This window comes from Crocodylus siamensis, chromosome 11 (assembly GCF_052110815.1).
Source record: "Crocodylus siamensis isolate JL-2025a chromosome 11, ASM5211081v1, whole genome shotgun sequence".
Classification (NCBI taxonomy): Eukaryota; Metazoa; Chordata; order Crocodylia; family Crocodylidae; genus Crocodylus; species Crocodylus siamensis.
The window spans coordinates 47,838,935-47,866,340 of NC_143405.1; the positions used below are offsets into that span (position 1 = coordinate 47,838,935).

Here is a 27,406-nt window from a genome sequence, read left to right on the forward strand (position 1 = left end):
ATTTTGGATGCTCAGTTTCCAAAGCCTGATTTTACAGAGTACGTACTGCTTTCTAGGGTTTTGCATAGTCACAACAGGCTTCCAGCTCAGCACTTCTGCAATCTAGACCACAGATACCTCACGCTGGGGAGGAGCACACAATAATGGTCACCTGTGAAAAGTCTGATTCATACAACTTTCTGAACCCCACTTACAAACTGTGTCGCAAAAACAGCGACAGATGCCACTTTTTTCAGGGAGGCATTTAATTACTTTAAACATGCTGTATTGTTCTCTCTTCCCAAGGTCCCCTACGTCACCTACTACATAACCTTCCAATTTCCATAACAAACAAGGCAGGAATCCTGAACACAACATGACCTTAATTATTTCCTTGGAGCACAGTCCATTATGCACCCTGAATAATACAGGAATCCTGTTCTAAAAAATGTATATGCTTATGCAATCAATGGCTGTGTCATGCATACATATAGAAAATAAAGGCTGCCCTGAAAATCTTAATTCAGCCATTTCCTAAGAACAAGTGATTAACATTAAAAGATTGCAATGTCATTTAAATGTAATCTCTTTGTGGGGGAAACCAAGCCTAAAGTATTAGCCTGCTGAACCATTGCAAAAGGGCACAGAGTTGCTCAAAATAAGCAGAGACCATTGCCATCCTAAATTCCCCTAGCCTCCTACATGGGTTAAGGGGGGGTTGTAGTTTTTAAATCCACAGTACAGTATACTGTCACTTGAGCCAACTGAGAAACTAGTAGTAGGCTCTTATTTTAATAGCTTGCAGACTTTCCACAAAAGGAGATGGGAACATACTTTGTCAGCAGGTTTCACATTTATTTGTTATAGCAAGAGAAGTGTTGATATGTAGGAGTGGGTTCCACTTCAAATGCTGTAGCAGAGTTTTTCCTAATGGTCACTTCTTCCCCTTTCCTTTTCAACTCATGCCTTCTTCCCCAGGCCCAAACCTGCTGGTGTTCCCCCAGCTGACACCTGTCCCTGACACATCTCCCCACCTATCTTCTGCCCCTAATTTGTACCTTGCTCCAATACTCCCGTCCCCACAGTGTAAACTCCTGCTTCTGCTCCACACTTCCACTCCTCTTCACTCCCTACATTCAAACCCTCACAGCCTGTTTCTTCCTCCTCCCAGCTGCCTCAAAACCAGCAGGATGAGCACTAAGAGAACTGGAACCACTGAAAGAGAGGCTGGAGTGAAAGTGCAGAACATCCTGTTCAGCCCCACGGAAAAACCAGTTTCATTGCTCTATGGGGGCAGCACATGCACCTTCTAGCCAGTGGGCAAGGGCTGGGAAGAGCTGGAACACATTCAGCACAGACAAAAACTTGCAAGAAAAATTACTGGTCCAACCCAGGTGCTGCTCATGTATATGTTGAGACATTTTCCGTCTTATAAGCCAGTCAAATCTGGCCAGATTTTCACATGGATGGCAAAAGGCATGTTCCAAATCACTGTCCCACAGCATGGAGGTCCTAAAATTCCTCAATGAGAGCTGCAAGAGTAATTTTAGCATAAGAAAAACAAAACCACCTTTCCTTAATATGTTTGAAAAAAATGTTTAAACTACTGCAGCTGAAATGGCAGTGAAAAAAATTATTTCATATTTCTTTATATAACAGACAAAGGAAAAGAGCCAGAGTAGAGAATTTCAGCCTGAATGGATTAAGTTTGGCAAATGTATAAGCACCTGAAAACAGAGTATTATTATAGGAAATGTAGCATAATCTCTGTTATAGGCAGCACTCTTTGTAGTACCTATAGTCCATTGTTACAAAAGTAAGACACATTTTAAAGGAATGTATATAACATCATTGTACTTAAATCAGTGAAATAAGCAGCGCCCGCCATGTGCCATACCTATTAGAGGCATTACAGACAAGCAATTAAACAACCTTGACTTATCAAAGCAGGTTTTCAAGGAATTAAGTAAAAAAAAAAAAGCAGGTCCTCCCCACCAATAAAAGAAAACCAACACAACACCAGGAGAGACAGAGGTAAAAAATGTGTGTCGGAGGGAGAGGGTGGAAGAAGACTACCTGGAATTTTGTTCCCCCAATGACAAACAAAAATTTTTTTTTTTCCAGATAGATTTAGTTTTAGAACAATAATAAAACTTTTATCTGAGGACTTCAAAGTCACAAGCAAAAGAAAACATCATAGTAAACTCAGGGTTGAAGGGTTTATAGAACTACCACTGAGATTTTTTCCCCCTTATTTAAGGGGGATATTTGTTTACTATAAATCTTTAAAAAAGCATAAAAGAGGAGAAACCATAGGCTAAAAAAGTTAAACTTTTATGTGTAAGCAACATTTGGAGCTTTGTAAGAAAGCTGGTTTTGGTAGAATGTGTGACATGTAGCCCAATGTGAGTAATATTATATCTCAAATAAAAATCAGCCCATGAATATACATAATCCAAAAGGTAATTCTCCCAATCTCTGAAATGTAATGGAGCCACTCTAGATCACTGAGGCATGAATATTTACCGTATTCAGGCTTTACTGCTCTCGATCTGGGTTCAATTTTGCAAATTAAAATGAGGGCTGTGTGGATAGAGAGATTAAAGAAGAGCATCCCAAAGTCTGCCTGTTTCCTTGGTGTGGTAAGCAGTGATCTGGTTACCCTTCTGTTAGGTTATTTCTTTTTACTTAATGGATCAGATCAGAAGCAATTGAGAGTGGAGAGAGGAGGTCATTATTAGGTCATAACCTTGGAGTTAAAGGCTCACTAAGGAAAATAAACACAGAGTGAACATAAAGCTGCATTTAAAAATAAAACCTGTAATGAAAAATAATATTTTTAGGTCTTTTCACTTCTATTTTGACAGGTCAAAGGAGGGAAAAAAGGTACAAAGTGCCTGAGTTCATTTCTTTTCATAGGCAAAATCCCTCTGTTCTTTCATTAAAATAAACTTGCTTGTGAAAGCCATCATTTATTTTTTTTAAATAATATCAAGAAATAAATGTGCTGAATAATTAGACATCATGTCGACTTCATCAGTTACTACAACTGCCAATATTTACCTGTGGTGATTTGTATGCAGTCAAATATAATACTTAAAATATAAACAGCACAGAGCACATAACCAAATGTACATAACCATGTACGCAAGGCAACAGTACAAATCAAATGATATGGTTCTGTCTGCCGTGTTGTTTGTACTAATTCTAACTACAACAAATGCTACCTCTTAACTGACTTCATGTACAGAGAAGGTGGAGGAGAAAGGCATCTACAGCTATTCATGGGCTTGTTTGCTCTTTGCAATAAACCTTTATGGTTTACGGAAGTCGGAACAAGTGGTATACAAAATCTCATTTTACAGCTCTTCATTTCTATGTATTTTTTTAAAGAGGCAAATTTTAAAGAATTGGATAGGAAAGCAAATTTCTAATCTGAGTCAGCAGCCCTGTTTACAATGAGAAGATCATACAAGGCAGAGGGATGTAAATTTGCCACTGAAAATCTGGGCAGCAAAGTCTAGAATAAAGAACAAATAGATTTATCCCTTACCATCTCAGCAAATCATAAACTGTTAAATGCACACAGAAGTATGGAGCAAAGTTTGACACAGCAACAAAAATAATTTGCCATGCGCTCACACCTGGTGAAAAAAGGGAGCCAGGTTTACAGTAGTGATTTTGCATTAATGCTCTCAACTGGGAGAGGGAAGAAGGGAGGGAGGGGAGTTGGTAGGGGAAGGAAAGAGCCACTGGATGAAAAGAAAAGGGTGGGGGGAAAAAACAACATTTTATAAATGTTGTGAATTGCTGGAATCCAAAATATAACATTCTTCTGCTACCAAAAATGACATACGCTATAGAGAGGGCAGCAGGCAACAGCTTCAAAAATACAAAATTCACACTTTTTTGCCTAAAAGTTACATCCTGGTACCAAAGGGTTACTTGTGCTTCAAAACCCTCACTAAACATTTAATATTTTTCTTTCTGCTTTCCTAAAGGCCCCAGATGTGTTCTTGCAGATCAAAAGAGAACAACTTATAAAGTTAAACGAAATCAAGGGCTTTTGTTCCGAGGCATTGTTGCTGAACTAATTATTCCTGGATGTTGTTTAATGAAATAGTGGTGCCATATATTAAAACAGTTAACAGGATGAGTTGCATGAGTTATAGGTAAGGTCTGATCTGGGATTATAAATTTAACTTTTTCTTCAAAGGGGATGAAACAAACTATTCACCACTCCCCAGCACTTTCTGTCACTGGAGAACTGAAATAAAGGCACCAAAAATGTACAAAAAGCTGAAATATCGCTCTACATATTTACTCTTCCCATTGATGATGAAGAACTAACGGTGAGGGGGAGGGGAGGAGGGAGTGGTTCCTATGCTTCCAAGCCTTCTTCCCTACCTCAAAGGTTTCTATGTTTTTTTTAATCCCCCATAACAGATTTCTCAATATGCAACAGTATTAAACACAAATCAGAATAAAGGTAGCTTAAAAAAAATCTAACAAGAAAGATTAGAAAGTTAGGTACCATCTCTTTTCTTCTGGAAAAGCTCAGAGACTAGTTACTGCTCTTGCCATAAACGTAATTTTAATTATATTCTAGAAGTTGGACAAGTGGATACTCGAGCACAGATTATATTGGTAGAGTTAGCTCTTTTACACAATGCAGCAAGTCAGACACACGGATGTTTTAAATTACATTTTTGCAAGACATTTTCATTTTGCCGCATGTGTACGTCACTGAGATAAACACGAGCTACTAGAATTCGCTAGGGACTTCTCAGGATAGGAAAGGAACTTTTCACAATGATGGCTTCTCTACATCAGACAATAAATCCTTCACTTCATCAGTTATTGTCTCTTCTGTGTTTGTATTTTACAGCTTGACACCAACGGACCCAACACCTGACACCTAATTAACAGACCTAGGAGCTGGAGGTCCATATATTGATCACACTAAATGGGATTAGCCCAAAATAAAAAGTTCAGAGGGTCTTGACAAAACTGCACTGCAGCTCAGCTGTGACAGCTGCTCTGAATTTGTGTATCCCATGCCCCACACTTTTATTAAGAAGGGTCTAGCGCACAGGAACATGCAGTAGTCTATGAGATCATAAAGGTTCACCTAACAATGTCAGACTCTGTAACTGTAGTGACTTGCTTGGAAAAAAAATTCTCTGAGTTGTTTGCATAGGTCTTTTTGATTAACTTGTGAGCCCCCTCCCCAAAAAAAAAAAGCATTTACACTAACTCAAAGCAACACTGCAACTTTTGTGTGTACACAAGATGGAAAATCTGTTAATTAGCTGAGGAAGACCTGTCTGGTTTTAAAAACTAACATATATCATTTGTTTTATAAATCAAAGCAGTCTCCTACATGGCACTTGTGTTACATTCTGTGCATTCCAGGAACAACATTCAAATGCTAGAAGTGCAGCTCCAAAGTATTCACTTTTATGTATCCTTTATGTGCTTACCCCTCAAAAATGCCATCAAATGAACTTCCCTATTCTCACCCTCTCTTTTGTTGTAATACTGCTGATTTAATTTTTTAAGCCTCCATCTAACGAAGAGACAAACAGGTCAGAACTTTCACTGACCTGCTTCAGTACTTTTTGTACCTTTACAAGAAAGCAAGTTGTCTTCTTATTTAATAGACAAATCAACTCTATTTTCCAATACAGGCTAAACACTTTAAATTACAACAGAAATCCTTCTTTTACCTTTTTAGCTATTGCTGCATTTTATTTTTACCATGATGTGGACAGGGAGTATTCAGGATTAAACTATAAGAGATATCTGATTGTATAGCAGAAATCAGGATAGGAAAATACCTACTAAGCCTTTGAGTACAGGCAGAGTGAATTTCTTTCTGCAAAAGAGGCCTGATCCCATTCTGAAAAGGGTCTGTGGACCCTTTGTATACGTTCAGGATTCCTAACTTCACAATGGAACTCCCGGTGATGTTAATGCAAGGTTTACAGAAATGTGTAGGGTATTATAGGACCTTAACATGGAGTGAAATTGGTTTTGTCATTTACAATTGCACCTACTACCTGCTAGGTGCTTTCCAGGACCTCACGGATAGTCTCTACTCTGCCAAGCTCACATTCTAAGGATAAATAAGTAGACAGAGGTTAGGAGAGGGGGGAGAAATGGTGAACAATGTAGCTGTACTGTATAAACAAACCAATCTGTACATATACAAAATGAGGATTTTTAAGAGGGACTTCAATTGTGGTCAGGGCGGCAGCCTTGCAAATGGTTTCAGGGAGGTCACATCATACATACATGACTACCGAGAAAGAGGCATAATAGTCATTGTGCAAAGATCACAGATGGAAAAGATTGGAAGCGTCAGCAGAGGGGAGCCTACAAAATGGAGCTTGTTATGTAAGCCAGCATTATGCAGAGCTTTAATGGCAGTTTATGCAGTAACTAAAATATCTGAGTTATCTGTTCAGTGCCTCATCATAAGACAGACAAATCGATTCTTGTTATTTCTCTCCCTCTTTCTTATCTCTTTAAACCTCTTCTGTTCTTCCCTCTGCACATCTTTCCTTCCCACTTCCTATTCACATCCCTTCCCTTCCCCATTCCATCTAATAAAAACATGTGTATTCAAACAGACAATGGCGATATTTAAAGTGCTGTAATGAGGTTTTTGAGTTAACATTCCAAAGAGACTGTTGGTGGGAAAATTCTCATCTCCCAGAAACACGGTCTTGGGCTGTCTGCAAAGTCACAGTATAACACTGCATCAGTTACACCCTCACAACCTTGAGAGCTAGAAACTTTTCCTTTTCAAATGAAAACAGAGAATATGCAAAATCCAAACAGACCACAGAAATACATCATGTGCCCAAAGGAGACTTCTGATACAGCCCACAGAAAGGTTCCTTACGCAAAGGTTCCTTACAAAGTACATACATCTTTGTAGGCAGGCACAGTTCTTTGGGTAGATGTGATGTCTTTTATTAGACCAACTGAGTAGTTGGAACAAAATTCTTTGCAAGCTTTCGGGCACAAGTACCCTTCTTCAGGCATAGGGAGACTCTGCTGCTGTTTTGATATCTCCAAGGAACAACACCAGTCTCTCTATGCCTGAAGAAGGGTACTTGTGGCCAAAAGCCTGCAAAGAGCTTTGTTCCAACTACACAATTGGTCTAATCAAAGATAACACATCTATCCAAAGGACCTTGCTTGCCTATGGTCTTAGACCAACACAGCTACAACCAAAAACCCTGCTACATTTTTGTAGGACTTTTATTCAGTGTAATTTAAAAACCCAAGTGATGGAGTTCTCATTATATCTTTTAAGATACTACCCCATGGTAAGAAAAACTCGGTGTCAGAAAGTTTTTCACTGTTATCCCATTGTAACAAGCTTTTGCAGCCCTAAATAGTTCCTCTCCCTTCCTGGATATATGGATTAGAGTATACATTTTAAACAATGATGCAAAATTGATCACTCTCTTGATATCATCTGGTACATTACATATCCTGTAATTCTATGTGGATTTTTATTTAAAAATTAAGAAAATGTCTGACAAAACAAAATCTGGCTACAAGGGTAGATAACCTACCAAAAATGCCAAACAAAACTAAAAATCACCAACTAGATTTGATCATGGTGAATAATAGGGAAGGAAAAGAAACAAAACATTAAAACTGACATTTAAAAGGGCAAAGGCAACAGTAAGCAATTGAAATTTTTAACATTATAGGACACATATACTATGTGTATTGGTACACATCTTGTAGTAGCTACACATAACAGACCCTGCTGCAGTGGCCATCATATCTCTCAACTGTTCCTTATTAACTGAAGCATTCCCCTCCTCAACAACCAAAACAGCATTTGTTCTATCCTTTGAGGGTGGTTTCCATAATGAATGCTGGTGTTCATGTCAGTGCAAGCCAAAGTTAAAGTCAAGTTTTACATCCAAAAGTAGCTTTCTTATGCAGCAACAAAATGACTGGGTCTCAGGGTTGCACGAAATTACATTGTCTAGATTTTGGGAAACATTATTACTACTGCTATTTGCAATTAAAGTGTGGCAATGGCATCACAATGCCATTGCGATGGCTGGCATGACACTGTTGCCTGCAACAGCACAGAACAGAATACCCGTTCCAGTTCTATGTCCTTGTATGTCTAGATGCATCTCAAATGGCTTGAAATAAAAAACAATTTTACTGACTTGTTAGCGTCACTAAGAATCATGTAAATGATTGGAGATGCACGAGAAAATTCAGGAATGAGTGTGCAGCTAGAAAATCATTAAATTGTCGAAAAAATATTAAGCTGTGATCCAGGTTTGCATCAGGATCTCTTTGACATGGATAAAAGCATGACACTTTTGTTGCTGATGCTGCTACTGCAACATATGAATTCTCTAGTGTCGATACAAGTACATTAACATAGAAATATTTTTGCTGATATAGCTTATTTTATTGGCTGAAACAATTTAAAAACTATATAATCAAAAAGATGTCTTCCATTGTGACAAGATGCTTGTAACCTAAGAGTGTTTTATTATTGTACTTCTACCATCAAAACTTTTTTAAACTGTATGTATTAATGAATCCAACCTATAAACAGATTTAACATTCAAAACCATATCCAGTCCCCCAAAATGTACATAAAGACAGACATTCATCTTCTATCCACAGTGCTACCACAGCCCAAATAAATGTCCATACAAGTTTTGTGTTCCGTTCTTCTCCTGCCTCAAGTTCCTCAAATGTTTCCATCTCTATACAATAACTTCACCCCCTTTTCCCCCTAGAACTCTGCATAAACAAATCTCGGTATCTTCTCATCTGTGCATTAAACCTCCAAAATCATTTTAAATCGATTCTAAGCAACAACAATGGCTCCCACCTGGCCAGCAACTCAAGTCTTCAAAGCCACTGCAAGTAGTCAGATGCTTAAAAAAACAAAACAAAGAGAAACCCCTCCCAAAAAACCCAAAGCGCTCAGAGATCTAACATCAAGCACTGCCAGGGTTACAAGACGTGGGAAGAAAAAAAGAATTATTGTGCATACTGAATTCCTTGCAGGATTTAAAGGAGGGGGGGAAACTTAAAAAAAAAATAAAACAAAACTTGGCCAGCAGTTTAATTAACTTAAAGAGCTGCCATTAGTCACAAGTTCTCATTTTCTACTCTTACTGATAGGCAAGACAGCTATGGAATCTTCCCTCTTCTGTCCATATAGACATAAACTATTCTATCCAAAAGGGGAGGGGGGAGAATAACCACTGCGACACCAGTCTTCTTCCTGCAAAAGGAAGATATTACTAAACATTTTTTAATTTGATTAAAACTAGTGTAAACTATGCATGGTTGGAAAAATAATCACCTTTTTCTATTTTCTCCTGTTTTTAAAATGAACCAATTTTCCTCTTCTAAAACCCAGAGGGGTTAACTTTTAATCACAGCAGAGTTGGTAAAAAGCTCACTTAGACCATTCACTCTGATGTGCTGACTACAGCAATAGCCAGGGTCTCTTTCTTCACAGGAAGATGGAGCACCCCACTAAAGCACCATAACAAGTCTGCTAAGAACAATGTAAACAGAGCAGTAGGGATTTGAAGGGAACCCACGAAGCACAGATTCTGACAACTCTGTTTGGCGCGTGCACAAATATGATTGTTCCAAAATCTCCAGTTTCTGATACAACGGGAATTGCAGTTATAGCAAAAAACACAGATTTAAATCCAATGCCGGTATTTCATTTTGTCATGTTCTATTTTGAACAAATAACAGTACAAAAATTCAGGATTCCCATTCCAACTTCTTTTCTTTTCTCTTCCATTTACCTTTTCCCAACATTTTTCTAGGGATCTCTAAGAAATTAGTGGGTGTTAAATCCACACTACTGATCCTGTGTGTGATCCGCATGGGACCAGTAGTGTGGATTTGAGGGTGCCAGAATAGGGTTTAGCATCCCATTTGAATATCCTTGCTCTTATTCATTTCAGTGCTAACACTCTTAGTTCAACTTAGTGGGTTTTGTGGTTTAATATATATTCAGCACAAGCACTTTTTCTACAAGTCTTTGGCTCCATCTGCTGACTTTTAATATTAAGAAATAATTGACGAGGGCTGAAAGCCTACATAGCTTTTGGAACACCAACTTTTTTTTTTTTTTTAAATCTTCCACATTTTTATAAGTGAGGTTTGAAAAGTTAAACAACATGCCAAGCATGCGGTCTAATAATCATGTCAAGAAAAATGGTTTAAAGCAATAACAAAAGTGTTCTGCGAGGGAGGGAGGGAGCTTAGCAATGAACAGCGGGTTAATGAGCCACACTTCGAAGGCTATCGAAGGCTGGTTTATGTAACTGGTGTTTGACTGGTTCCATTTCACAGACTCACTTCACAAGTCAAGACAAATTATCAGTAGTGAGCTAGTGAGTGGCATAATAAAGACAGCCACAGATTCTGAAGGCTCAACAGAGATATTTGCCTATGCTGGTTTCCGCTTTATCCTTTTTTCTTAACCCCCCTGCTTCTTGAAAACTAAAATTTACCATATTTATGAAGAAAGGAGTAGTAAAAATTGCTTTGGGGTTTGAAAAGCCCTAATATTTGTCTGTTCCAGCACTGCAATATATTTTTCATTACCACAGAATTCTGATCATTATCAGAGTGTTATGAACTCAAACTAGATAGTATTTCCACGGAAAAATTACACATGAGAAAAAGATTTAATGTGCCCTTTAAAGGTAACAAGGGAGAAGCTTTTACCCAAACTCTATTTTTAGGCGCTTTCACAAATTTGAAATGGAAGGTTTGTGAAGAGTTTTTACAGTTAATACAAAAAACGGAACTTAAGTAAATTACAGACCAAGATTTTTTAACTTGGGAGCTGTAAAATGTGACAACCAAAACCATTATGAAATAACAGTGGCCTCAGGTACCTAATTACTAAGCACTAACGGCCCTGGTGACATAAACAGAAGTGGGAAGCTACTAGCAACTCCGAAAAATCAGGCCACTTCCATTCTGAAGGCTAAATTTATGTATACAAAATTCTGACCACAGATTGTAATGCTTTCTGTGCCATAAGTCTGCACACTCTGAAGAGCACATCCCCATTCTCATCTTTGTTGATAATAAATGCAGGATATGCATACAAACAACATTTTCTTATGCTGAAATTGCTAAGAAAAAAAGATTATTCAACAAACATCATGAATCTTTTCTGCATCAAGTTGCTGAAGTCCTAAATAATGGACACCACGGTACAGGAAACAGTTTTTGAAAGTTTGTTTTTGTTCTGTTAGGGGAATTTGGGGGGTTTTGTTTTTGTTTTCCTTTTTCTTTTTTTGCTTTTTTGGTTAGTGAAGTTGATTTGTTGCTGAATAGAGCCTTTATTTTCAGGCCAAAATTAAACAGCATCTAATCTCACCGTTAAAGTTCACTCATTTTTTTTAGCCATATGTAAAAGTGGTTAGAGCTTTGAGGAACTAAAAATTTGTAAAACTTCTAATAAGAAAAATTAGTAGAGGTGTATATTTTAGTTTCTGGAACAAATACAAAAATATTGGATACTAATTTTCTAAAAATCCCTCCAAAAACTTGCAAGAGTCTATGGTCTGCCTTTCAAATATAGGAACCTGAAGATTGGGAATTTATAGTTGAAAAAATTAAAATAAAACATGCAATAGAAGAGGCGGGTGTGAATCTGCACAGAGATTCCTATGGTCATTTAAGGAAGCAATGGGAAGAAATTATAACAATCTTATTTTTCTTTAATGGGACACACCTCCAGTATCTATGGGCATAAATGCTTTGAGATCAAATGGGTTCAGAAAAACATTTATGAAAAAATTCAGCTGGAAAAAATTTCCAACATAATTTCTTTCTGGATCTAATGGGATTTTGACACTTGGGAAAATTTTACAAGATAAATCACTCTGGAACATAAATCAAATAATTTTTAATGCAATTTTTTTTAGGTAAGAAAATGCATTAAAAAACCAAACGTATGTTTGAAAGCTTCATGTACAATTACAAAAATTATTTCTATAGCATCACTGCAGCATCTCCGTCAAAGTCTGCCTAATCCTGCACCAAAGTAAAAGAAAAAAAATCAAAGGTTTATGACATTATAGCTGTTTTGACACCAACCAAATGACAAACAGAGGATTAAAACTTCATTGCAGAACAAATAGGAAAGAATCATAGCTGTAAGGGAGACTGATTTCCGAACGCAACATTAAAAGCAACAACGCAATAATAAATGCAGATAGTTAAAATGTCAGAGAATTTTAAAATTGGGGGTCCAAAAGTGGTATTAAATTAGCTATTACATGTTCTAGATATTCATGGTAGATTTTATACAATATTTCTGGGCACAAATCTATGGACTAAGTAAATGTGCATGTTCAATGACCCAAGACTTCCTCTTTTGAGTAGTACAACTACAACCCCTTCCCCGCCTCAAGCTCATTTTTCTTTTTCATCTTCTTTCCTTTTTAGTCGGTTCTAACTAGCATCTCTCTCCTCTTTAAAAAAAAATTAAAAACCAACAAGTATTTGGGTCTTTCATAGCACTTGTCGCCTACAAATCTGAAACATCTTACTGAAACGGAAGAACTTAACTACACGCCACCTTGTCCCACGGGATTAGGATCATCCTCATTCTAGTGCGAGGAATGGAAGCACAGGAAGATCAAGTGCATTAGCTGCGCTCAAATATGAAGCTCATGGCAGGAACATGAATAGAACCCATCTGTATTTTCACTTGTGTGTTTAATCATAAAGCCACCATCTTCCTTTATGTTTTCTCTGCAAATGAGACACTGGCATCCCTATTTTAAAACATAAAATGTCACAGGAGACCATATGACTGAATTTTGATAGGATTATTCTCATTTTTTTAAAACACATCAAATAGAAAGTGTGGTCCTCTGCAGGTTATTATTATGGCACATGAAGAATAAATGGAACTCAAGAATGGTTATCACAAAGCCTATCACAAAGACATTCCCATATTCTCATTTGGGCTAGGTACAGCCTTTCAAGAGGCCTGAGGCAGAATCAATCTAAGCTGCATGGTTTTCTGTAAGCAGCATAGTTTAGATTGGTAGCAAGCAGAACACACATTTGCCTTTTGGTGCGAGAGGGGATAGGGGGCAAATCTTAGACTGGGTTTCACCATTTTTAAACCAGTGTACACATGCCAAACTTCTGTTCTGTTAAGGGTATAGACTGGTTTGCAATCACTTACACTAGTAAAAGTGTAATGCCTGTACCTGGCACCTTGAGCTCTAAGTGGCTTATAACATTGTAAATACTACCTTTATACAAAGACTTTTTTAATGGAGCTTTGTTTTCCAAAGTCTTTCTTAAAATGGGCAAAGAGCTCTTGTGATCTCATACTGGATTGCTTTTATGCAGTTTGTCATCACATCTGGAGAAAGGATTTTAAGTTCGTGGTGCAACATGCTCAAAACATCTGGGTAGGTCAAAAGTTATAATTGCATATAACTGCCTGCTTCAAAATAACCATGTCAAGTGGAGCTGTATCTGTAGAAGTTCTTTCCAAACATCGCTCAGATCCAATAATCTGAAAGAGGGAGGGTAGAAAACAAAAGGGGGAAGGGGACAGTTTTGGAAGTAAAAAAAAACAAACCTCTAAAACAAATTTGAAAAAATATTAAGATCGGAATCAATTTTTAAACTTTTAAAAAATTAGAATTTGAGTTACTGATCTGTTATTCTAAAATATCACTGAGATTTTTAAGTGCCAGCTTCATTGAGGAAACAGGCAAGTCACATAGGACTTCATAATTTATAGACTTGGATATTCTCAGTCCCTACCAAATACAATAGAGGAACAATTGTTTAAGGCCATAAAAGTCATTTTGGCATTGTTTATTTCATAAACAAACAGCAATAAATTATGCTGAACTTTAGTATGGTTTGTGCAGCATCTTATGTCCATATTTAGTCAAAAAGAAAAATCCTTCTAAATAAGGGATAAAAAAGAGGTTTCCTGTAATAAAAGCTCTGCAAAAGATAGACAAAAAATGATTCCAAAATACCAATATCTTAGGCATTTCTAATGCGAAGCAATATTACATACATTTGGGTAAAATCCATGACAAACCTAGTGACTTCAATGGAGTTAGGATTTTATTATAGGTGGTTTTACTGCCATCCAGTACCTTAAGATTTAGCTCAGCATGTTACTAACAAGCCACTAGTCTGGCACCAGGAAAGTATTGTTATATCCAATATATTTGTCCATATTTATCTGCTGCTACCAACAATACAATCAGAAGTCCTCATCTCCAGGGCAAATTAATTTCATTCTAGCAGGAACTTAACTAAAATAGAATGGAATACTAATTGGACATCTGGAGTCCAGTCAATAATGTTTCTTTTGGTCTAAGCAGTTTCTGCTAACCCTGGAGTGGCATGCTAGTTTGAAGGCTCAAGCTAAGCTAAATTTTTAACATTTTTATAATATATTTGGCACCACCTCAGCGAGAAAGCTGGCATTAGACACGGGTATATACAAATGCAAATGGATCTAATTTAGGTGCTACCTCCCAGGGATCCTGTCCTATGCCACACTACAGGACAGTCACCAAAGTAAGGGGTTATATTTATTATATTATGCTATGAAGACTTGACCCTCCTATGTATTTAGATTAAGTTAAATGCTCCTGCCTTACATGGACAGGATTGTGGTTTCATGAAGCCAACTGTGATTTATTTTTGTCTTGACAACATAGAATAGCATTTCTTTTTCCTCATTCCCAAGGTTTCACCTTGTGGAACATATGCAAATTCCTTGTGCCCTGAAGATGCATATTTATTGTCTATTATTCTCTACAAAAAGAACCAATTTCATCAATTGAAATAAAACCACTCCTTCAACCTTCTCTTTAAAATAAAGTCTGATGGGCTTGTAAGAGTAGATTCTCTTTTCCCAAGCTATCAGTTACCTATGGTAATTCCTCTCGTGTATGAATATGGCAGTGCCAATTAGCAGTAACATGTCAATGCCCTCGTGTTATGACGTTCCAAACTGGCTGCTGCTGTTACAGGGAACGTCACCTGACTACCAACAGGGAAAAAAACTCTGAAAGAAATGTTGTTGGTAGGCAGCTATTTCTCTTACCCAAGTGCTGGTGTAAAGAGGCATTGACCGTAATGAACATTTGGCAAAGAACCACATCCAGGATTGCTCAGTGTACTAGGTATGTCACACATTCAATCTCTATGGAATATCAAAATTGAACGAATAAAATATATGGTAACAGCAACACGGCCACTGGAGTGAAGAGGTAGCAGTGAAGTGGTTAAAGGAATATCAGGCATCAAAGCAAAAGAATGTAAGGGGTTCTAGTGCCTCATGGAAAGTTTGTTTTGGGACAACCCTACTTCTATATCATTTCCTACATCAGTCATCCCCATTAGAAAATTATCTTGATACATACTTGCAAACAAGAACTTGTTTTACAAATTATTAATCTGCCCCCATTGCTGACTTTCACCATTCTGAGCTCAGACATCTGAGAGGTTTATTACACTATTCTTTTGCAGAGAATGTATTCAGAAGATAGCAAAATTCTGGTGCCCTGTATTTTGAAAGGAGCCTGTATAGGTCCATCAGTAAGTCTAACTTAAAATCAAAGGCCTGCCTAATTTCAAGTCTTCCAATTTACACGTGCACCTATATAACAAAAGAAAGTAGTTTAAATGGTCTTCCCTTTGTGACAGCTATTGGACCACCTAAGGCAGAAAACTTTTTACCATGTGGCAACAGTTTCTTAAAGGAGTAAAGAAAAAAAAAAAATCAACTGTATTTCATGACTCACATTTTTGTGCCAAGTTTTGTGATTGTGAAGTGCTTGGGATTTTGTAGTTTTCATTTCAGTAAGTCAGTTGAAAAACCTAGGCTCATCACAATGCTCCTGGGTAGCTCACGTAATTACATTATTTCAACAGGTACTCTAAACATAACCTTTGTCTAGTACAGTTTCTTCCTTTCCTTCACCAAACAAGGGAATTAATAATTATGAATAGAGTATCATGGGAACGCTCTGGTGAAGAGATGAATCTTGCATTTTGTTCTGACAATACTCGTCAGTAATACATTGGGCTCTAACAGGCATACGACAAGCATACAAACTCTTAACAAGCAAAGTCACTCCTCATGCAAATTTGCATAGTAATAAAATGTGAGCATAAAATAACAAAAGATACATGGCACAGAAGAAAATATGTATTAGTGGCACACGGTTCAACATTTTACCAAAAACTTCATACACTGTTTAAAAGATACTTATGAAGCAAGTATTCTGGTAACAATCATTTTGGATTCGTTCAAAATTCACAAATCTGTACTGTCCACTCTTACAGTGAAATTCAGAAGTTAATCTTGAAGAATTTGGCTGAGTTGAGTAGCAGCTTCAATATTTAGAAACTAGATCCTTTTTTCCCTTTAATTAACACCCAGATCCGAGAGGAACTTTATCTTATGCTGGTCACAGCTTAGTCAGCACAATGCTTTTTGAATTGCTTTGCTTTTTAAAACCCTAATCAAATGAAGGATTTTACTGTACATGGATGACCAAAGAAGAACAAAAAGTGACATTCCCTTCTCTCATTTTGGTTACTGAAATTTTGCCAATGCCTCCCAGCCTTTTAGCTTTTAATATTAAAAACATGATAGTCGCTCATTGCCCTACTAAGCCCATTTGTATTAATGTTACATCTACAGAAAGAATGTACTGTGAAAGATACATTCACCATATATGAGGTTACCTTTCCAATAACCATTCAACCATTCCAGTAGGATTCCTGCTCAAATGATGTGTTTATGTGCATGTGGGTCTGCTTTCAATTGGATTGTATTGGGAACAATTCTACCTGATAAATAAAAAACAGATCAAAAACAACCTCTGGAAAGCAAATATATATATATATATATATATTTTTTTTTATAATATAAAAAAGGCTAATGAACTGAACTGGCAGGAGCAATGCTTAAGCAAACATGTTCTGCAAACAGGAAACAGCCATTCTTTCCTGCAAAAAGTTACCGTAAATAGAAAGCATAGCAATAGAAAGCCTGCTGCTATTTTAACACTGCCCAAGAATTGATAATTAACATGGCTGCAATCAAACATTGGATTCTAGATTCTTCAGTCAAGAGAAAATACCACTTGGTCATATCCCAAAATGACAGGTTCACCTCCTCTCACAAATGGGGGGAAAAACAAATAGATTAATTTGGGTTCCTTGGAGCAACTAAGGGACTCAATATATACTTTTGCCAAGGGGTAAGAAGCATGCTGGATGGTGTTAACCAGTGATATCTGACACAGAGATGATACTGACACTTCAAAAAAAATAGCCATTTGAAATCTTTGATGACAGATCCTAAGCAATTGGAGATGGAAGGTCCATTTCAACCTCAACAGAAAGTTCTGTATGTTACTCACCTACCAACGTAGCTGCAGATTCCACAACCAGGCAACATTAGCAGAGCCAGGTATATTTCAGATGACACTGTGTCACTTTTCATGTCCCTAGGGCCACCTTGCTCACACACACTTACCTTGGCACCTCAGTATTAATATGAAACATTATTTACACCGGGTTTTTAATTCAGGCTCATCATACTGTCTATGCACCTACTTAACTTCTCCCTAGCCTAGCACAACAAACTGTCAAATTGTTTTTATTTGTTTGCTGGGTTCATTTGCACAGAAAAGCAGGAACATTAGTCTGGAAGGGCCCTCCTGGATCCCTGTTTCTTGCAATCAAAGATAACCACACCATGTAGTTTCTTTCACAAACCAACCAAGTTCCATCAGAAACCTAGTGTGGATTTTGTCTTCCTTGAAAGGCTAGTCCAGAGCATCACTACACTAATGGTTAGAAAACTATTTTTGTTTTCTAGATGATATTTGACAATGGCCAGCTTATACCCATTGAATCTTGATTCAGCATTAGATATTTCCTTCTTCCTGGTGTTAACCCCTTGATGTATTTACAGACAGCAATCCCCTTGGAGCTTTCACTTGCCAATCAACTTTACTCTCCTCTCATAAGACAGACTCTCCATTTCTCTGATCATCCTACCAGTCCTTCTCTGAGCTGTGCTGAATGCATCTTTCTTGAACATAACTAATCAAAATTGCATGCAATATTCCAGGTAAGTTCACACAAGTGCCTTGTACCAACAGAACTGAGACTTCCCTACTGCTGCTGGAAATATCTTACCAGGGATTCTACATCTTGGGATGCTAATAGCTCATAGCCATCCTCTGGTCAGTTAACTCCTGTTATTAGGCTCTCTAATTTAATGTACTATTATATTCCATTCTGTTTCTATTACTCTAGTCTTCAAGGTCATTTTCCTCCTTCTGTATGATATTCCAATTATCCTCTGTGGTGCTGCTTTCAAATTTGGGTCATCAGCACACACCTATTTTTTATGCCTAGGTCAATAAAGAAAAATATTAGTATTTTAATATTCAATATAAAGAAAAATATTAAGCATTGATCAAACCAATCTTTGAACTCTACCAGTAGCCTTTCTCCAGCCCAACTAGTACCCTTTCAGCACAACCAACTGGTTATCCCCTCCTTAAGAAATGGTTCCCTTACAAAAAACTGTCAACCTAGTCTGGCACAATCTACCTTTACCAATTAAAAATTACATAGAAATGACTCATACTTCACTTTCAATTGGAATATGATTCCAGTTCTTCGAATGCCAGAGGCAACTATAATTCCCTGTACTCCTTAACTGCAAAGACTATCTTTACTGTGTGTTAAATGGACTAAAGAAGCAACTTCAGCCGACTGATATGCAGATAATCCAAAACAAAACAGAAGTAGCATGTAAACCAATCTTAGGCTCCTCTTTTCAGGTTGGTTATACCTACACACATATCCATAATTCTTGAATACTTAGCTAAAGATATTCCAAGTAGAAAAAATATGGCAGAAATGAGGCACTGATCTTCATGATGTGATCAGGAACAGAAAAGTAAGAAAAAAAAAAAAAATCACATGCCTCCTCACTAATTTTGTCTAGCCAAGGGTTAGAGGAGGAGCTTATGGCTTGATATGGGGTGCAAAAACATTTATCTGTTAAGAAACCTGCAAATCAGTTTACTGATTTAGTATCTGAAGAGTTAATTAAGAAGCACTGACCAGGCCACCTTTCCTCCTCCAAAGATCACATTAGACATACAAACTCCAGAGATGTAATGTATGGTTTGTATTAGCAGTGCTCAACTTGGCTGCTCTCCCACTGGCTTGCTTCCCGTCTTTTCTAACCAAAAGGAAAAAATAAAAAACATATTTATACATATGCAGCTCCCCTACTTCTGTGTCTTATCCCTGGTCCTGAATAAACTAACCCTAAAATTCACAGCCCTGATCCTTCTCCCAACCTAACTGGTTCCGCAAGTGATGTGAAGTGTTTTATCAATAGATCGCACACAGAACAGGCTAAAACAGACATGTTTTCCTGTGTCTGTTTCCAAGTCCAAAGCATTAACTTGAAATAATTCTTTCAAAAGTTACAAGGGATACGATAGGAATGGCAAACATTTCAAAGCTTAAAAAATGAACTGAAATACTGAGATTAAGATTCAAAATCAGTTACAAAAATATTACAAATACGTTTGAAAACAAAAGGGAATAGATTTTTAAAAGAGCTCAATGTCTGCTGTTCCTATGGACTTGAACAGGATTTGTGGGTCCTCAACCTTTTTGAAAGATCAGGCCAAAGAGATTTGAAAAGTCTAGTGCCAGATCCAAATTCCATTTCACAGGCTTTGGAGAAGGCCCTTAATCCATTACCTAACCACAAAAGCTAGCATTCTTGACTCCTTTTCACCTCAAACAATCAAAGGCATCCAAAGCATTAAAAGTAATTCTTCTCCATCATAGACCAAATGTAGTACGTTTGACTTTTGTAAGTAATCCCACCAGCACGTGTAATGGAAGAAACGCATAGGCTGATGTGAACAAATTTTTCCTGTGGAGAGTCAAAGGGCCGAGAAAAGAGAGAAATAAAACCCTAACACATACAGCAGCAGGTAATTAAAGAATATGAAATACAAATATTTAATTCTAAATGTGTTTGCAATATTATGAGTTGATGATTTGAGATTTAATTTTTTTTAATTAAATAACCTATATGTTGCTCATCAGAAAGTAATTTTATTCATCTACTGCGTTTGCTTCACTAAAATGTTTTCTTCGCATTTCCTAAATTAACCTCTTCCTGTCCATAGCATCTCAATTTAAAAACATAAGGTTGACTGAAATTTATATCAAAACAAGAAATCATTATAATGATAAGTTACAGGGAAGCAAACAAAAATTCAGACTGGAACTCAGATGGTTTCTAAGCATCAGAGTGAGGCTGTTACAGCAGCCTTCCCAAAGAATGAGCCGGTGCAAATAAACTAATTAGTTTAAAATGGAGGTTGATAAGATTACAAATGGAATTGTATTGCATAGTTGCCCAGGCTGGCAGAGGACAGGAATCTGATGCAGGAGATCCTTTCCAGCCTTATGCTCCTTAAAAACAACCAAGCAGATTCTATACCCAATACACGTTTAAGAAAGCTTTACCTGCCCTTTAAATACGAATGGTGGAACTAATTTTTTCATTAATGCATTTAATGTTTCTTTTTATACAAATAATTATTTTCTATTAAAATTTTCATTTTCAAAATGAAAGAAAACAAAGATTCTCTTAGGGCTGTAAGCAATTAGGGGGAGAGATTAAAGCAACAATATTAAGGTTGCAAAGCCAAACACTCAAAATACAGAAAGCGGCGCAAGACTTAAGGCTTCCTTTACAAGCTTAGTTATGTCTCCTTGTGCATACATTTTATGTTATGGAATGTACTTGCATGATCATATACATATATGATCATATATCAGCTACCTCCAAATTCTCTCTGCCTGCCCCACCCCATGCAGTACTTTGGTGAGTGCTGGCATTTATTACAAGAGGAGGCTAGGTGTATTTCCCTTCCCCAGCATTTTTAGCTAAAGCAGTTCTCACTATTTATATCTAGAAGGAGTTATTTAACACAACTCTCCCACCCCATTGTGCCCTTAACTTTTGGTTGCCTTTCTTTATGTTTCAAGTTTCCTTGTACTGCTTCAAGTAACACACCTTTACAGTAACCATATTTCTTTGAAGGATTTAGTGAGAGTGTGGGAGCTGCACAATTAATGTGGTCAGCTGGAAGGTCTTTAGAGGCAGTAGTCTCCATTAGGGAGAGACAACATGCTACTTCCATGATCTCATGCAGAGAACCAATAGCATAAGTGTGTCTGAGCTGTATACCATAGATTTCACAGATTTCATAGACATTGTGGCTGGAAGGGACCTTGTGAGATCATCAAGTCCAGTCCCCTGTCCAAGGGGCTAGAAGTCAGGTGTAGTCAGATCACCCCAACAAGATAAGCTTTCAAGCATTTCTTAAAGCTATCCAGAGTAGGTGCTTGCACCACTTCTGTGGGGAGTCTATTCCAGACTCTGGAGGCTTGGCTGGTAAAGAAGCTTTTCCTTATGTCCAGTGTAAAATGGTCTTCTAGCAGTTTGTGACCATTAGACCTTGTCTTCCCTTGGGGTGCCCTGGTGAACAGACATTCTTCCAGTTCCTGATACACACCCCTTATATATTTATAAGCTGCTTCCAAGTCACCCCTAAGCCTTCACTTCTCCAAGCTGAAAAGTCCCATGCCTCTCAGACTCTCCTCATAAGACCTGTTCTCTTGACCACTAATCATGCACGTGGCTCTCCTCTAGACTCTATCAAGCTTCTCCACATCCTTTCTAAATTGCAGAGCCCAGAATTGGATGTAGTAACTCCAGCTGCAGCCTCACCAAAACTGAGTAAAGCAGGAGCATGAATGTCATGTGTTGAAAGTCATCAGGTTTTGATCCACCCACCTTGCAAGCCTGTCCAGGTTGGCCTGAATTGCCACCCTATCCTTCAGCGTGGCCACACTTCCCCATAATTTGGTGTCATCTGCAAACTTAGCCAGTCTGCTTCTGACACCTGAATCCAGATCATTTATGAATATATTAAAGAATACTGGTCCAAGTACTGAACCCTGGGGGACACCACAGGTCACCATGTGCCATGTTGACTCAGTTCCATCGACTGTCACTCTCTGGGTCCAGCCAATTCCTTTGCCTACCAAAGAGCTCATGATACTGGAGTTCCACAGCAGCAAGAATGGAGGATGGGTCATTAAGTGTGTACACAGCCTTAAACACCCTGAAAAACATCAGTTACTGCAGTGGTAAATGGTGATGACCCTGGAAATGGTTTCAGTAGCACTCAGAGCTTCCTAAGAAAGCTTTGGAAAACAACTTGCCTTTAGCCAACATAGTTCAATTTAGTCTCTGTACTGCACTGGCACCTTATTGATAAAGCTTTGCACAGTTGCAGCAGTCTGTATATCAAAATTTGCTACCAGTGCCTGTTAAATGCAAAGTCCTCATCTGCAAGCTTCATCCTGAGAATGACCTTCCTGCCAAAGGGAAAGGGCCTTAGATATTAACTTGGAGACGCATGAGCTCTCATAGGCAACAACCTACTTTGTCAGACACTATAAAAGGGCTGGCAGAAAGAGAGGGTGTTATACAGAAGGGGAAAGGACAGGGGGAGTGGATGCTGCTAAAAGAGGTAAAGAGTGAGTTGACAGGAAGAGAAGAACTGAGAAGAACAAAACAGTTAACACCTTGAGGGACACTGGAGTTAGCAAATGGTAATGGATAAGTACAGTACCTGTTGAGACTATGATTAATGCAATCCAGCCTGTAGAGGATGTCTTGCTTTGCAATTTTGCCTTCAGGTGGGTTTTTAAAGTTCTTGTCATTTAAGGACAGCTGCTCCAAGTTCAGTGAAGGAACATCCAAGGAGACTAAAGTGTTCTGCCCAGGACTGTGTCCATTTCTGAAATTTGTGCTGAATCAACATCCATTCATTCTTCTATGCAGGGATTGCCCTATCTCACCTATGCAGACATCAGGGAGGGACCGTAACCTGGTTGTCCCTCAGGTTGTTAACATTTTACTGCTGTGGGCAATATTTTCAGTTCCTACAATATGGAATGAGTGAGTGTCAAAGGAGAGGCTGAAGCCACTGAGGAGTTTCCTCTAGTGAGACAAGACCTTCATACTGATATAACCAGTGAAGGCACCAGAACCAGATAAAGAGAGAAACAGCATGAGAGTCCATAGGGGAAGAGACTGAATGGATACCATTAAAGTGACATATTCAGTTATTGGTGCCAGTATTGAAAAGGTTGTAATGAAATATATATTATTCAGCTCTTCCTACTGAGGAGGGCAAAGTGGAAGAGATGGTACAAATAAATGCATAACGTAAGTACTAATGGTGCTGGAAACAGCATTGGTCCGAAATCCACAAATGAGAATCAGGAGACCTGGATTCTTTGTTGGGTCCACTACTTACTTTGACCCCAAAGAACACTAAACCATCCCTCAGTTGTCCTAGATAGGTAATGAAGTCCATGATAACCATGTTCTCGTCAATTAATAAATTGTAAAGTGCTTTTACAAAGTGATACAGGGATTTTTAATGGCCCTTTTTGGCTTCAGGCAAATCCTTATAGTAAAGTATACTTAAACAATATGTCCAACATTTTATTTTACTACATAATCATCCTCCTGAAGTGAATGGATATTGCAAATAAAAACCTCAGCCCCTGAAACTTGGAGGGGTTTTTTCTTGTTAGGATAGGAGTAGAAATGTCACATCCGGTAAACTGCTCTAGTTAAGAAACCACAAGAGGGTGGTGATCTAACCACCAGTGGAGTCATCCCAAGGGATCATGAGAATTCTGCCTATGTTGTGTTTTCATGGCAGAAATCCTAAATTCATGCTCTTCAAGGTAGATTGCGAGTGTTATCGAACAAATGGTACTAAATTGCCTGGCTAGAGAACTGTTTGCTGTGTCAAAGCTTTTTGCCAAACACACACACACACGCACGCACACAATTTTTCTCTTTGCCGTACAGATAATCAACCCCAGATGGCAATTTACATAGGCAAGAGCGTAAAGGAATCCATGCACTGCTGGTGCGCTTGGCCTCAATCAGAGCAAGCTTGGGCGTTTGAGAATGTCACTGTTTATTTTTAATTGCTGTGTCCCTCCTTTGTGCAGGTTCAAGCGGTCAGAGATGTCGAAGTCCATTAGTAGAACTGGAAAGTGATGCCACTTTATTTGGTGAGAGGGTTCCTTAAATTTAAAAAGCAGCTGGTTTGCAATGTCCCTATATGCCCAGTGGGCACCGGCTGTCAATCTCAGTTACCATAGGGTCAGGGCAAATAAAGGTCAGTAAGAGTCACAAACCTCAGTGTGTTGTGAAATGTGCTTCCTCTATTACCTTGTAGGCCTGAGAAAGGTTTGACCTTTTATAGGTATCCTAGCCTAGTCTGACATGGGGCAAGCAAGAGTGAATAAGTGCAATACACACAGATTTCCTTTCTCTGTGCCTCAGCTCCCTTACCTGTAAAATGGGAATGAATACCAACACTTAGCACCAGCACCTCCTGAGGGTAGTATCAGCAGAGTAGTAACTGTGACCATCACCAGACAAGACAGAGAAAAGTCATGCTTTGCCTCCATGGAGCGTTACTGATGCAAGCTAGTAAAAAGATTAATTAACCCTAGTCAGCTGCTTCAGAACCCAGAGAGAGACATTGCTAAATGCAAAGTGGTTTGTCTTCTGCCTCCCTGCACTGCTTATCCAGAGCTTAGCCCATTTCATTTCTCCCCAATATCTCACCCTGTTGGTTCAAGAGCCACTCTCCTCTAGTCCCTCTGACACCCTCTTTCTGCCTGTGACCCCAAAATCTCATAACAAACTTCCCTATTACCTACCTCTCCAAATAAAGCTGATAAAATAATGTTCAAGTTATTCAATGCATTTTGTATTTTGGGTATTTTACATATTGTCCAAAATCACATGATGGAATTCTCAAATGTATTTATCCAGAATTATTCTCAATTTTCTGGCACCAGTAAATTTTTTGGATGATCTCTAATCCAAATGCAATTTCTTTCAGATATAGCAGTTCATATTCAGTTGTGAAATCTGAATTGTACACTGTTCTTTCACTACTGTAAAAAGAATAAATCTTCTGAAAATATACTGTCCAGCATTGACTTCTGGCTAATGGTCAGCTACTTTTCCCTTACTGAGAGTTGTCCATTCGTCCCCCTCTCTGTTGTGGAGCTGGGGGATGGGGAAGGGTGGAAATGAGACACTCACCTTCAGGGCAGGAATCTCCACATTATCACCTAGGCTAACAGAGCCAGTAAGAATAGTCCCTGTCATCACTGTGCCTTGACCCTTGATAGAGAAACAGTGATCAACTGCCATAAGGAAGGGTCCAGAGGGATCTCTTGATGGCAGGTAAGCCTGAGACTTCAGGACCTGAAAGACAGACAAAAGCAGCACCATGTATGGGTGAAATGTCATGACAGGAATGAAGGAGTGGAAAACCAAGGATAGATTCAAGTAGCTTGCAGTTTTACTGATTTAAGGAGTCCCCGGACAAGCTTGGAACAGACCAGTGTCAAATTAACTGGGCACATTATAGAGAGGAGGTACACTTTGCAGCAGGATGGGTTTGATTTTCTGCCTTAGAAAGATTTTGAGCTGCACGTTCAGCTTGGTTAGCAAAACTGGGTTGAGATAAAGTTGCTGCAAACTCAGTATAAACAGTGAAGCAAGAGAGGATGAATAAAAAAAATCTTGCTCTCATACACTAAAAAAACAAAACAGTGCAATTTTATGCTGCACTTTACTATTCTCGCTTCTCTGATTTCAAGAACAGTGACTTCTTGAAAGATTTTTAAATGCTCAAGAAAACCCATCCCTGTTTCTATCCAGGAAGAAATATCAAACTGCCAATAGGCAAGATTTCAAATCAGACTTTAAGATTTACATTAACATTTTTTTAAAGGATAAAAATAGCTGTCTCTCAAAAGTAACATCGTCATCCAGATCCGGTTAAGATTTTACCATGACTAAAATTTCACTGCATTGCAAACAAGCGAAGTAGTTAAAACATATATCTATCAGAAAGGAGAGAAGACATTAATTACTGTTGCCTGTGGCCACCTAGCTAGTATTAGTTCAGGTGAACTGGTTCAAATGTTGTCTCAAGTCCAAAGAGAAAAGAATTCTTTGATCTTTGTCCCCATCACAGGAGCTGCTGTTAGTACCTGCTTATAAACGGTTACGAAGACAGGGATGGCCGGTCATGACTGAGTTGCTCAAGTGAAAGAATGGAGGATAGGCCAATAGCTGGAATAGCATTTGCCTGCTTTTCCAATACTAGTAGGACTTCCCTGAGCAGCAATTATGCCCAAATAATGCAGTTTGGTTTGTAACATGGTGTGTCCTTTACCAACAATCTTTTTAATACTATGGAAGTGGCTTGTCTGTCAGGAGTACACCTTTTGCTCTTTTGCACAATTCTTGCCAGGAAGGGTCTGTCCTGGGAATAAATCACAGCTGTGCAGCAAAGCAGAATTGTCTGCAGAAGTCTTCTTCATTTTATGCAGGGAGTGGAAGTTGTGTAATGAACAAGGTAGATGATTACACAAAAGAACATGGTTAAATCAGTTAAACGCTCCCCCAAAAGAAACCTGAGTCTATCCCGGTTTTTGCCACAGCGTAACTAAGTGCTGCTACACAACAGGGCTGTGTGAAGACCTGATTCAGTTTGGTGGAGATTCGACCCAATTCAGTGGCTGAATCTCCAAATCCAAATCGCAATCAGGAGACCTTTTACTCTCTCTGAATCAAATCAAAACCCTCCAATTCAGAAACGTTTGGCAATTTGGACATAAACACAGCTTTAAATGTTTGTTTAGTTTAGTTTAGTTTAGTTTTGTTACATACCTCCAGGTACCAGGTGGCTCGTGAACACTGTGATGCTGGGGCAGATGAAGCATCCCATAGGAACAAGGAGGGGTCCCCAGCACGCTCAGCAGCAGACCAGGAAGTGGACCAGAAGTACTTCCGGTCCACTTCTGGGTCCACTGGGGAGCACGCTAGGGGCCCGCCCCCAGCTTGGTGACTGATGCCTCCTGGGTCTCGGAGGTCCCCCCACAGCCAAATCGCCGAGCCGGAGGGGGTGTGGAGGGGCCCCCAGCGCTCCCCGGCAGACCCAGAAGTGGACCAGAAGTAAATCCGGACTACTTTGGGTCTACCGCTGAACATGTGGGGGGGCCTCCCCCTGCACTCCTGTGGGATGCTCCATCTACCCCAGCATCACAACATTCATGAGCCACACCTGGTACCTCAAGGTATGTAGAGAAAACATTTAAAGCTGTGTCTATGGCTGAATTGCTG

At 38.6% G+C, this 27,406-nt stretch overlaps 1 protein-coding gene across 2 annotated transcripts in view; it reads right to left on the reverse strand.

The window, feature by feature from the left end:
* EEFSEC (eukaryotic elongation factor, selenocysteine-tRNA specific) overlaps nt 1–27,406 on the reverse strand; it is a 196,191-nt gene that overhangs the window by 106,442 nt on the left and 62,343 nt on the right. For both annotated transcript variants that reach the window (XM_090022508.1, XM_090022509.1), the window contains exon 4: nt 25,313–25,477. In XM_090022508.1, coding sequence (XP_089878634.1) covers nt 25,313–25,477 — 165 coding nt within the window. The remainder of the gene's footprint in view (nt 1–25,312; nt 25,478–27,406) is intronic.